At 35.9% G+C, this 11934-nt stretch overlaps 1 protein-coding gene across 1 annotated transcript in view; it reads right to left on the bottom strand.

Annotated features, from left to right (window-relative positions):
• The window catches only part of LOC121984414 (chaperone protein dnaJ 15-like), a 30158-nt gene extending 28486 nt beyond the window's left edge, over positions 1–1672 (bottom strand). The window contains exon 1 of the mRNA XM_042537334.1: positions 1314–1672. Coding sequence (XP_042393268.1) covers positions 1314–1441 — 128 coding nt within the window. The 5' untranslated portion in view covers positions 1442–1672. The remainder of the gene's footprint in view (positions 1–1313) is intronic.
• Positions 1673–11934: the final 10262 nt, after the last annotated feature.

Consider the following 11934-nt stretch of genomic DNA (forward strand, 5'->3'; position numbering starts at 1 on the left):
TTTATTTTTTCCCATCACACTTTCTCTCTCCTCAATCTCTCCCATCACACCCTCTCTCTTCATTTTCTCTCATCACACTTTTCGTCTCTTCAATTTTTTCCATCACACCTTCTCTCTCAGCATTTTCTCTCATCATATTTTTCTCTCACATTCAACTTTTTCTCACATCTAATTTTTTCTCTTATTTTTCTCTAAGGGTAAAAAAAGGAAATTTAGATTTATTCCGTTAGAAAATATTTAATAACCAAATATTATTTTTAAGAGTGATATCCATGCTCATGGACATTCTCATTTCACAATACTATGATTCTCATTCTCATTCCGATTCCTAGGAAAGAACCAAACACCACCTAAAGCTGATATCTAAAAGATATTAACCTGATGCTCTAGACAGCTAATTCCATAGGATTAGAAACATCGAAGGTGGCTAGCAGAACAAGAAGCCTCTGAATAGCATGGTTAAAAACCAAGGAGGCTAGGGAAACAAAGTAAATAAGCAACAGTTAACAAAGACAGATAAGTAAATTAGTAACAGCTAACAAGGATAACTTGTTATCTGAAAGCCAGAGATGTACATAGTAAGTCAAAGCAAGGTGTCACAAGCTCTCATGTTAAAGCACTTTATAAGAAGATCCTCAAATAAATAACTAACAGCTATGATATAGTGAGATTTAACAGTATCTCTAACTTGGAAAATGGTTGCTGCAGAATTTAGAAACCAAAGATAAAGCATATTATGCCTAGTTAACTAACGACTAGTAAAACTATCAAAAGACAAGCTTCCCAATTTAATTTGTACGACAAGCAGCAAACTATTTTTATTACCTGAATCAACAGCAAATTTAAAAGTTTAGAATATGATGCTGTCAATTTTTGTTAGTCATAATATGGCACCGTATACTATTATTTAAACTGATTCCTAGTCAACTTACTTCCAAATTTAGTTAACCATACATTTCTTGAACTCGATGATGAAGGTTCAATATAGAGTAGATTTCAAGATTCAAACACATTTCAACAAGGAACAGTCCTGCCTAGCAGGAAAATATTCTGCATAGTTATCAAATAAGGTCGAAGAAGAAGAAAACACTCATTTTCAATAGTTAGCAAATGGGTTTCTAGCACTTTCACTGTGATGTCGCATCACAATCTAAAAATCCCGACAGCAGAGGACGGCATGTGCAAGATGGCTAACAACTAAATAATGTCATGAACAGACACTCGCGAAACCGCATAGGAGATTGTTGACTTCTCAAACGCTAAAAAAGTAGGGCGATACAATTACGAAAGGAACAGGGGAGAAGAGGGCTCACTTGAGAGCAAGCTTCCGGTAGGCGGTTTTGATCTCCTGGTCGGACGAATCTCTCGATACGGAAAGCACCTCGTAGGGATCTCGGCGTGCTGCGGGCGCCGAAGTGCCAGCCACCTTCCCCGACGACATCCTCCTCCCTCGCTCTCTACCTCCCTAAGCCGACCCAAGGAACCCTTCAATTTCAACAAAGCTCCAAAATCCTCGTTAATGAACCGCCGCCAACCTCGACGCAGAAAAGGGCCGAGAAGGAGGCAGCGGTGGCGGCGGAGTGAATGGACCGCGAGCTCTTGGAGGCTTCGTCAACGGATCGATTCCCCGTATATTAATGTTTGAATCGGTTAATGATCGGAACGTAGGAAGTGGGATCCATTCCGTGCGTATAAATTCGAGCTGCGAACCCCGTTTGGAGCAAAAGGACGGCGGATCAGCCCCAAAAAACTTTCAAATAGGACCTTATATTTTAAGACTCTCATATTAGGTCCTCTTGTATTGTATTTTATGTAAGAAAAAAAAACAAGAGCCTAAGCCAATGCCCGCCGCATCACCTGTCCGCATAAAAAAAAAAATTACCCAAAGTCGTCTAACCGGCAAACACATCTCTCAAATTTCGTTGTGGGAGGTTCTAATCATTTCTAGATGACACACCGACTTTCAAATTCTATCATAAAAATACCTCTTCATTATAGATTTTTAAGGAGTAAAGTTATCTTATTGAAGAATAATGATCTTACGATGTTGAATCCCTCTTAAATCATCGTCGTTGATGGTAAGCTCAAGTATTTGGAATAAAAAAAACATTTCAACTGACTTAATCCAATTCCATAGAGAGTAAGTTTTCTTTAATACAAGAATCTCGAGAATGATCGAATTATATTGGATCTATTATATGTAATCTTATCCTGTATTATAAATTATCGAAAATAATTTTACCATTATAAGAAAGTTCCCGTCACTTATCCAATTCAACTCATAAATCAAATCACAACTTATTTACTAGTGAATGGTTAATTTAGTCAAAGTTTAGTCACTTTAAATTTAAACCTAGTTCGATTAACCCAGTTGACTCAAATGGCTATTGTTAGTACCTCAATCAGTTGAGGGGAAAATCATCGGTACTCCAAGTGGTGTGTGGACTATAATTTTAATATTTGATCAAATGAGTTTAAGTTAGCTAGTTTTTAATGTTATATTTGATATGTGTGTCTAAATAAGGACTTAAAATAATATATAATTATTTGTCGTGTCCAAAGGATATTCATATATCTACACAATAGCATGATATTATCCACTTTGAGCCTAAGTCCTAATGACTTTGTTCTTGGGTTCTACCTAAACGATTTCATGTCACTAGAGATATCATACATCCTTTTAAACTCATAATCTTTTCCACATCTTTCGAATGTGAGGCTTTAATTGATCTCTAATAATCTTTCCCTCAAATGAAGGATTGTCATTACTCTCATGGTTCAAGCCTCCCCGCGATCATCCTGTCACTCCGGACCTCCCCGCGAGTATCTGGTCACCCTGACCTAATATGGACCTCCCCACAAGTATCTATCTGGTCACCCTGATTTGCTCCGGGCCTCCCTGTGAGCATCCAATTATCTTGACCTACTCTAGGTCTCCCCACGAGCATCCGATCACCTTAACTTATTCTGGGTCTCTCCACGAGCATCTGATCATCTTGGCCTACTCTGGGTCTCTCCGTAAGCATCTAGTGACATTGACCTGCTCCAAGCCTCCCCCACGAGCATCCTGTCACCCTTGACCTGCTCCAAGCCTCACCACATGCGTTCAGTCACTTTGACATACTTCGGGCCTCCTTGCGAGCATTCGGTTATCTTGACTTGCTCCAAGCCTTCCCCATAAGCATTCGGTCACCCTGACCTGCTCCGGGCATCCTGCAACTTCGTACAAGGCCACCCCGCATGACATCTGATCTGGATCATGACTTTGATACCATTTGTTGTGTAAAGACGGGGGCAACACCTCTCAACCTCTAACGCGGAAGAAGAGGAAGAAAAAAAAAGATCGTGGAGCAACGAGATAAAAATGCTCAAGAAAGAGCAAACACAAGGAAAAAGAAGAAGAAAAAGAGGAAGAAGAAGAGTTACCGTGGTTCAGCGGCGTGCCTATTCCATAAAATGACCGAAGGTTTATTAGAATTCTCTCTACTCAAGAGAGTCATATTCAATGATTCTCATTCTATGATAGGTTTACAATGATCCCTATCAGTAGTGCCTAAAGCCCAGTCCCGGTAAAATCGTAACAGAATTTTGTTAAGAAAAATCATAACAAAATTCTGTTATGAAAAACTGTAATAGAATTCTATTATAAAAAAATATAATAGAATGCTATTAAAAAAACCTTAATAAAATTTTCTTCCATATCATCTCTTGCATTGACCTTCATCTAAATATGAGTCATCAGTCAACAATCTCCATCTTAGTGAATATTCATCCCTTTGACGAACACGAGTATCTAAACAAACCTTCACTTAGATCTTTGAGTCTGAGCTTCCTTCCTCTAGCATCTAGAGATATAGATGAAGTTCAAACAATCTGTGGGCACTGACTTTATCAACATGTCTACAACATTATCTGCATTATGAACCTTCTTAAGTTGAATTCCCCTGGAAGCAATCATCTCTCTGATCTTGTGAAACCTTACATCAATGTGTTTGGTTCTCTCATGATACACCTGATTCTTTACCAAATAGATAGCACTCTAACTATCGTATAATAACTCGACTCCACCTTGTTGAATGCCCAGTTCTCTAACCAACCCTGTAAGCCGTAAAGCTTCCTTCGCTACTTCAACTGCTGCCATATACTCTAACTCCATAGTAGACAAAGCAATAATAGATTATATCATAGACTTCCAACAGATAGGTCATCCTACTATAGTGAACACATATCCTATAGTAGACCTCCTATCACCTAAATCTCCTACATAGTTTGCATCTACGTATCCAACAACTTAAGGATCTTCCGATTGTCTACTGAATATAATGTCATAATCAGTTATATTTTTCAAGTATATGAAAATTTACTTAACTGCATCCCAATGTGATCGACTAGGATTTGAGACAAACATGCTTACCATAATCACTACTTGCGCCAAATATGGTCTTGTGCAAACCATGGCATACAACAAACAAACAACTGCACTGACATAAGGAACCTTTGACATCTCTTAGATCTAGTCATTAATCCTTGTATACTATGTATTGGATAACTTGAAGTGATGTGTTAGGGGTTGACTTACCGACTTTGCATTCTTCATATTGAACCTATCCAGTACCTTCTCCACATAGCTACGTTGAGACAACCATAATCTCCCTACAACTCTATCCCTATGAATCTTTATCCCAAGAATCTTCTTGACCTCTCTCAAATCTTTTATGTCAAATTCCTTGCTTTGTAGTCTCTTCAATTTGTTGACCTCTTTCATCTTCTTTGTAACAATGAGCATGTCATCTGTGTATAGTAATAAGAAAACTAGTAATTCATCTTCAAGTCTCTTCACATATATGCAGTAATCATACTCATATCTCTTATATACATTTTGAATCATGTATGAATCAAAATGTTTATACCATTCCCTAGAGATTGTTTCAATCCATAGAGTGATTTCTTCAACTTTTAAACCAACTGTTCTTGTCCAGGCTGACTAAATCCCTCAAGTTATGATATAAAAATATGCTCCACTAAATTTCCATGAAGAAATATTATCTTCACGTCCATTTATTCCAGCTGCAAATTGTGATGTGCCACTAAAGTAACACAGCTTTAATTGACATATATTTTACTATTAGAGAGAAAATTTCTTCATAGTCAATCTCCTTTCTCTATTAATACCTCTTTGCTACCAACCGAGTCTTGAACTTCACTTCTTCTCTCTCTGATATTGTTTCTTTCTTCTTAAATATCCACATGCATCTTATAGCTTTCTTTCTTTTAGGAAGTTCTACTAGATCCCATGTTTGGTTCTTATACAATGACTTCATCTTCTCTGCCATAACACCCATCTACTTGTCATTCTCAGAGCAATGTATCACCTCTTGAAAAGATATAGGATCTCTATTACTAATGATAACCATATAAGATACTAAATCTTTGAATCTGTATCTAGTGGGTAGCTTTACAAATCATCTCGTTCTGTCACCAACTATAGTGCGATATTTCATGTGTTTTGAGCTAGAATCATCGGAGTCATGAGTTTCTAGCTCCACCTACACAACATCTTTCTCCATGTTGCTCCGTGGTGTTTCCTTTCCTTCTTCTTGAGTACATTGTAGAATAGCCTTCTCATCAAACATCACATCTCTATTGATCACCATCTTGTTTACCTTATGATCCTAAATTTTAAATCTTTTAATTAATTCCTTTCTGATACCCCAGAAAAACGTACTATGTTGACTTCACATCTAGCTTTGATCTTTCCTTACTAGATATGTGCATATAGGCTGGACATCCAAAAACTCAAAGATGAGAGTAATCTACTTGATTCTCTGTCCATAGTTCCTCTAATACTTTGCCTTTTAGTATTGCCCTTGGTGATCTATTAATGAGATAGCATATCATGTTTACCACTTTCGCTCAGAAATTCTTTACTAGCCTTGTATTCAGCGTGAGACATCTTGCCTTCTCAATGATTATCCTACTCAACCTTTCCACCACCCTATTATGTTGAGGTATTTTGTGAACCTAGAAATGCCTCATTATCCTATGTTACTCACAAAATTCCTGAAAATTTAAATCTGTGTACTCAGTCTCATTGTCTAATCTAAGGTATTTGATCTTCCTTCCGGTTTGGCTTTCCACTTCAGTTTTCTGCAGTTTAAACTTTACAAAAGTTTTCAACTTGTGGTGCTTAAAGTATACTCAGACCTTTTTTAAGTAATCATCAGTAAAACTCATAAAATACAAATGCCTTCCATATAATGTTATACTTATTGGTCCCCAGAGATCTGTATGTACGCAGTCTAGAATCCCCTTCATCTTGTTTCTTGCCGTCTTAAATTGCACTTTGCTTTATTTTTTAAGAACATAGAATTTACGAAATCCAAGTTTGCATGTCTCGACATCCTTCAACAAATCTCTCTTATGAAGTTCTATCATCCCACGTTCACCCATATGCCCTTGCTACATATGCTACAAGATAGTACTGTCTGATTCAGACTCCATTGAGGCGACTCCACCTATACCTGTAGTTCTTATCAACTTATAGATGCTCCCTGCTAACTTTTATCCTTTTATTATCGTCAGAGCTCTCTTGTTGACTTTTATCACTCTGCTCACCGATTTGTAATTACAACTAATATCATCTAGTGTGCCTAACGAGATCAAGTTCTTATTAGAGTGTATAATAAAAGTCTAACTTTTTGTAAACATTTACTTTGAAATAAAGAATCACATTAGTCAAATTTCTATATTTATATGTTAAGTATAGTTGTTCAATTAATTTATATTGTAGATAACATGGTGTGTGGTGTCACACACAGAAGATCATATTATTAGTTCCTTATAAGTTATAAATAGTAGCTTACGACTAAGATGGATAGGAACAAACCATTGGAATAGTCGTAGAGTAATTTGGTATTAGTTTATCTTAACTATAGAATTACACTAGTACACTCTGAGTGTATTGAGCAGGACTATTTGAGGTAGTTTCTTTTTATACTGACTTTTTAAAATAACAAGACCTCTGTTATTATGGAAGTGTGTACTCTTAATCATGATATAATAACAAGCACATATACTTAATATTTATTTCTTTAATTTATCAAAGGGTGCGATTTAGTTCGATAAATCAATAGGCCCGATAAGTTGGGAAATGATATTATTTATATGGTGTGTTGTTGATTATACAATGAAATTGTGTCTTAGAAATCTAGGTTGATGATGCCCCCTTGAGGAGCTCATAAGGATTATCATGTAAACCCTGCAGGTGGACTTAGTTCGACATGACAATAAGGTTGAGTGGCTCTTGGAGCTAGATATTAATTAAGTGAGTTGTCAGTAACTCATTTAATTAGTGAACATTTGATATCTTAAACATAGGGAGATTAACACACTCATGATAAAAAGGAGCCCATATAGTAATATGGGATTAGTGCGGTAGTTTAATAATAACTCTTTAGTGGTATGAGTTATTATCGATGAACTCGAGTTGGGTGTTCGGGGCGAACACGGGAAGCTCAAGTTCATCGGGAGACCAAAACCAATTCCTCCTCTCAGTCCCTGTCGTAACCTCTTAATTATAAAGTCTTATATCCACATAAAGCCCACCTTCTTACCCATCCTTAGGTGGCCGACCAAGCCTAGCTTGGAGCCCAAGCAAGGGCCGGCCAAATCAAGCCTTGGATGGATCAAGTTGTGGTCGACCCTAGCTTGGAGCCCAAGCAAGGGTGGCCGACCACAATTAAAATAAAATAGATTTTAATTTTAAAATCTTTCCTTATGTGGAAGCCATGATTTAAAAGAGAGTTTTAAAATTAAATCTTTCCTTTTATAGTTTCTATAAAGGATTAAGAGAAAGGTTTGATATCTTTCCTTATTTGTAGTTAAAAGGAAGATTTTAATTTTGGAGAAAATTTTCCTTTTTCGTAATCATCCACATATTTTAATAGAGAGATTTTAATTTATAAAAGTTTTCTTTTATAACCAACCATGATGGGAATTTTAAAAGAGAAATTTTTTATTTCCGAAAATAAATTAGGAAGTTTTAATTTTGTGTTTAAAACTTTCTTTGTTTGGAGGATTTGATGTGGCCGGCCATTGAAAGAATTATAAGGAAGGTTTTATTAAATTTTCCTTCTTAGACATTGGCAAGGAAAATAAAAAATTTTTAATTATGTTTTAAAACTTTCCTTATTTGCCAAGACCAAGGAATATAAAAGAGAGGGTAGAGGTGTCTCACCTCATAATAATGCATCTATTATTCCTCTCCTCTATTCCTTGGTGGTGGTCGACCCTCATCTTCTTCATCTTCTCCTTTTCTTCTTCTTTGGTGGCCGGCGGCATCAACTCTCAAGGAGATTTTGGTGGTCGGATTTAGCTTGGAGAAGAAGTAGAGAAAGGAGGCTTTGTTTCTTAGCATCCATTGGAGCTTGGTTGATGGCCGAAGTTCTTCATCTCTAGGAGATTGTTGGTGACCGAAACTTGCAAGGAGAAGAAGGAGGCTTGGGTGGATTCTCGTCTCGGTAGATCGTCGTCCACATGACGTCCAAGATAAGAAGATGAATACGATAGAAGATCGTGAGGTCTATAAGCTACAAAATGTATAACTAGTTTTTAGTTTCTGCATCATAACTAGTTTATTCTTTTGTTTAGATCTTGAAATACCAAACATAAGAGGCTAACGATTCTAGGTTTCAGATTTATGATTCGATCTTGTGTTTTTTTTGTTTTTTTTTTCGATCTTGTGATTCGATTGTTCTTATTGGTTAAACCTAGGGTTACTATAAGGAGATTAAATATTGAATTTCGTTGAAAGACTTTGTCTAGGAAGTGGTGGATGATCCCATACCCAAGAAGGTCTAGTGCCTCGCCATGTTTAACCTGGAAGCCGATCTCTAAAATAAATATTTAATCAAATTTGTAACATGGGTGGATTTGGATTAATAATGTTAAGCATCGTTTGCAATCCAAGTCTAAACCTCTAAGAACAGATAAGTTGAATTTGGAATCAATAATGTTAAGTTCTGTTTACGATTCCAAATTTAATTTCTAAAGAATACAATAAATTGATAGGAAAGGTTCAGGACTTGTACAAAATTTTTGTACAGGAGAACCAGTACGATATTCTGAGTAGCAACCAACAGTTATTTCTTAGCTCTAGTATATATTTGATATCTCATAAGGTTCTGATAACACCATCAAACATCTTAATTCTGGCGTTACCTATACAATAACTCTGCATAACGCATTATTTTCCATCAATACTGAACCAAAATTCACTGCCTTATAGGTGGCAAACCACTCCTGTTTAGAGTCATTTGATATGAATATACATACATCCGTCAGTTGCTTTGAACTCAATATAACTTATAGCATATCTCCATCATCACTATTTGAATTTTCTTTTTCAACTATATTTACAGATTTTGTCGAACTATCTTTGTTTTCTACAACATGTTTCTTTATTTCTATGCAATCTCTCTTCATATGACCTTTGCCTCCACACTTGTAGCATATGATCACTTTATTCCTTCTCAACTTAGAATGAGCCTTGTTATCGTTACCCGATCCATGTCGAGATTTGCTCCTACCATACTCTTGATTTCTATTTACCACAAGTCCTCCCTAATAAATTTCATCACTTGTTTCTTCCTTTGGTGAAAACCTAGCAATGCACCTGTAATATTCTCCAATTTAGGAGTTTCATCATATCAAACTTTGCAGAAGTCATCCTTAACATGTTGAAGAAATCCATCAAAACCTTACTCTGATACCAATTTGTGGTGTCCAAAGAATATTTACATATCTCCATAATGACATGATATTGCCCACTTTGGGCCTAAGCCCTTATGACTTTGCTCTTGGACTCTACTCAAAATGTCTCATACTAATAGAGATATCATACATCTTTTTAAACTCATGATCTTTTCCAGGTCTTTCTAATGTGGGACTTTAATTGAATCCCTAACACTATCCAATGACTCAAAGTCTTGTGACATATGGTGAAGGCTCATATGAGATACCTAAGGGATTAAAAGGGCAAGAAGTATTGATGATAGGTGAATTTGAAGCATAAAATATAAGCAAACAAGAAGGATGGCATGGGTAGGAAGCCAACAGGCTCAATGCATCTAAAGGACGAGAAGTTTGGCAAAAGAGTACATCGGCGGAGTGAACATGACACACGGAAACTAACTTAAGGACTCAATACAACTGAAGGATGAGTGAAAATGTAAATGGAACAACGATAGAACTGAACTTGGGCGCATTCGAACGTAGTCAATTTAAGTCAAGGTTCTGAGTGATCAGAACTTTTAGTCGATCAAAAAACATGTTTGCCAACTGATGCACAGTATTTCATCCATATCTTTTTAAATAGGTTATTCAAGAAGATTAGGTGATAAGAAAAACATATAAGGTTGACCGAAAGATAGCGTGGCAAGAGATTCAATTTGATCGAGGATTAAGCGACTAAATAAGAGTTTTCAATCGATCAAACATGTCACATGATGACTTATTCTTGAATGAGGCCAAGAAATTATGTCACATATTTCTGATCAATAGGATAAGAATTTTGGATCGACCGAATGTGTCATGTCGACACAGTGATAAGCTCGAGGTGGAGGCTATAAAATAGAGATCAAAAGCTTGAGATCAAATCACTACTGTTGGAACTAACTGTTATATATTGTTGTTTTTTAGCCTCTACTTTATTATAATACTATTAATTTGTATTTAAAAGGTTTCTCCACTTTCAGCCCTTTATCGAAGAGTAGAAAATTAGAGAACAATGCTATGTGCACAGGTTTTGGACTAGTGATCCGAGGATTATGAACCAAGTGAAAAATATATGAGTCTTATGTTTGCTAAGAATTAGCAAGAAAAAGAAAATACTTTAATTGTAGGTTCACTAACCCTTTCCCTTCTAGCGCCCCCAATACTAGCTTTCGCATCACATAATTCCAACATCTACAATAGTAAGCTTATTCATCCAATTGATTTTTTTTTTCAATTAACTTAAGATCTATTTGGTCAACTTGATTCCAATAAAGTGCACCCTATTTTGAGCAATCAACTCAACAACTTTCAGTTGATTGAAGTTCAAGATGAAATAGAACTTTTCTATTCATGAGCACATAGAATCAACTTATGAGTCTACTCAATACTTCAATTTAATTGAGAATATTCTCTAGTTGACTAAATCTACTTGATAATCCAAACTTAACTTGAGATCAAGATGATTGGTAATACTTGTTCCTATAAACCTATAGGTTAGACTCTACCCCCAAAAAAACTCAAAGTTATAATCCCTTGTATTCTCTCAACTTGCACATGTTGAAGTTTGAGATATCATTGATGCTTCTTCCCCCGACTTCATCTTGCTCTAGGTTTCTTAAGCCATTAAACTAGCAACCCTATTTGATCATGTGAGTTTGTCAAGTTTTGTATTGTAGCAACTATGGAACTATAACTACTACAATGTGAATGTTGTGTGAACAAGTCAAGTTCAAGTTGTAGCAACTAGAAATTGTAGTTGATACAATATTGTAAAAGTTGTGAAACCATAGTTGCTACAACATTGTAGCAACTATAAAACCATAACTACTACAATGTTATAGTAACTACGATTTCATAACTGCTACAATATGAATGTTAGGCGAACAAGAAGTTGGTATTGTAGTGGCTATTAAATAATAACTACTACAACATTATAGCAACTATGATTTTATAGCTACTACAATGAGAATATTAGATGAACAAATCAAACTTATATTGTAGCAGATATGAAATCATAACGGCTACAACATTATAGCAGTTACAATTTCGTAGCTGCTATAATGTGTTTATTGTATGAACATTAAAAATCAAGAATACATTTTTTTTCTTATCTAATAGCCTTAGACAAACCCTAAAGTTCTAGAGATGACAAGTTAGACG

Source organism: Zingiber officinale, chromosome 5B, assembly GCF_018446385.1.
Source record: "Zingiber officinale cultivar Zhangliang chromosome 5B, Zo_v1.1, whole genome shotgun sequence".
Taxonomy (NCBI): Eukaryota; Viridiplantae; Streptophyta; class Magnoliopsida; order Zingiberales; family Zingiberaceae; genus Zingiber; species Zingiber officinale.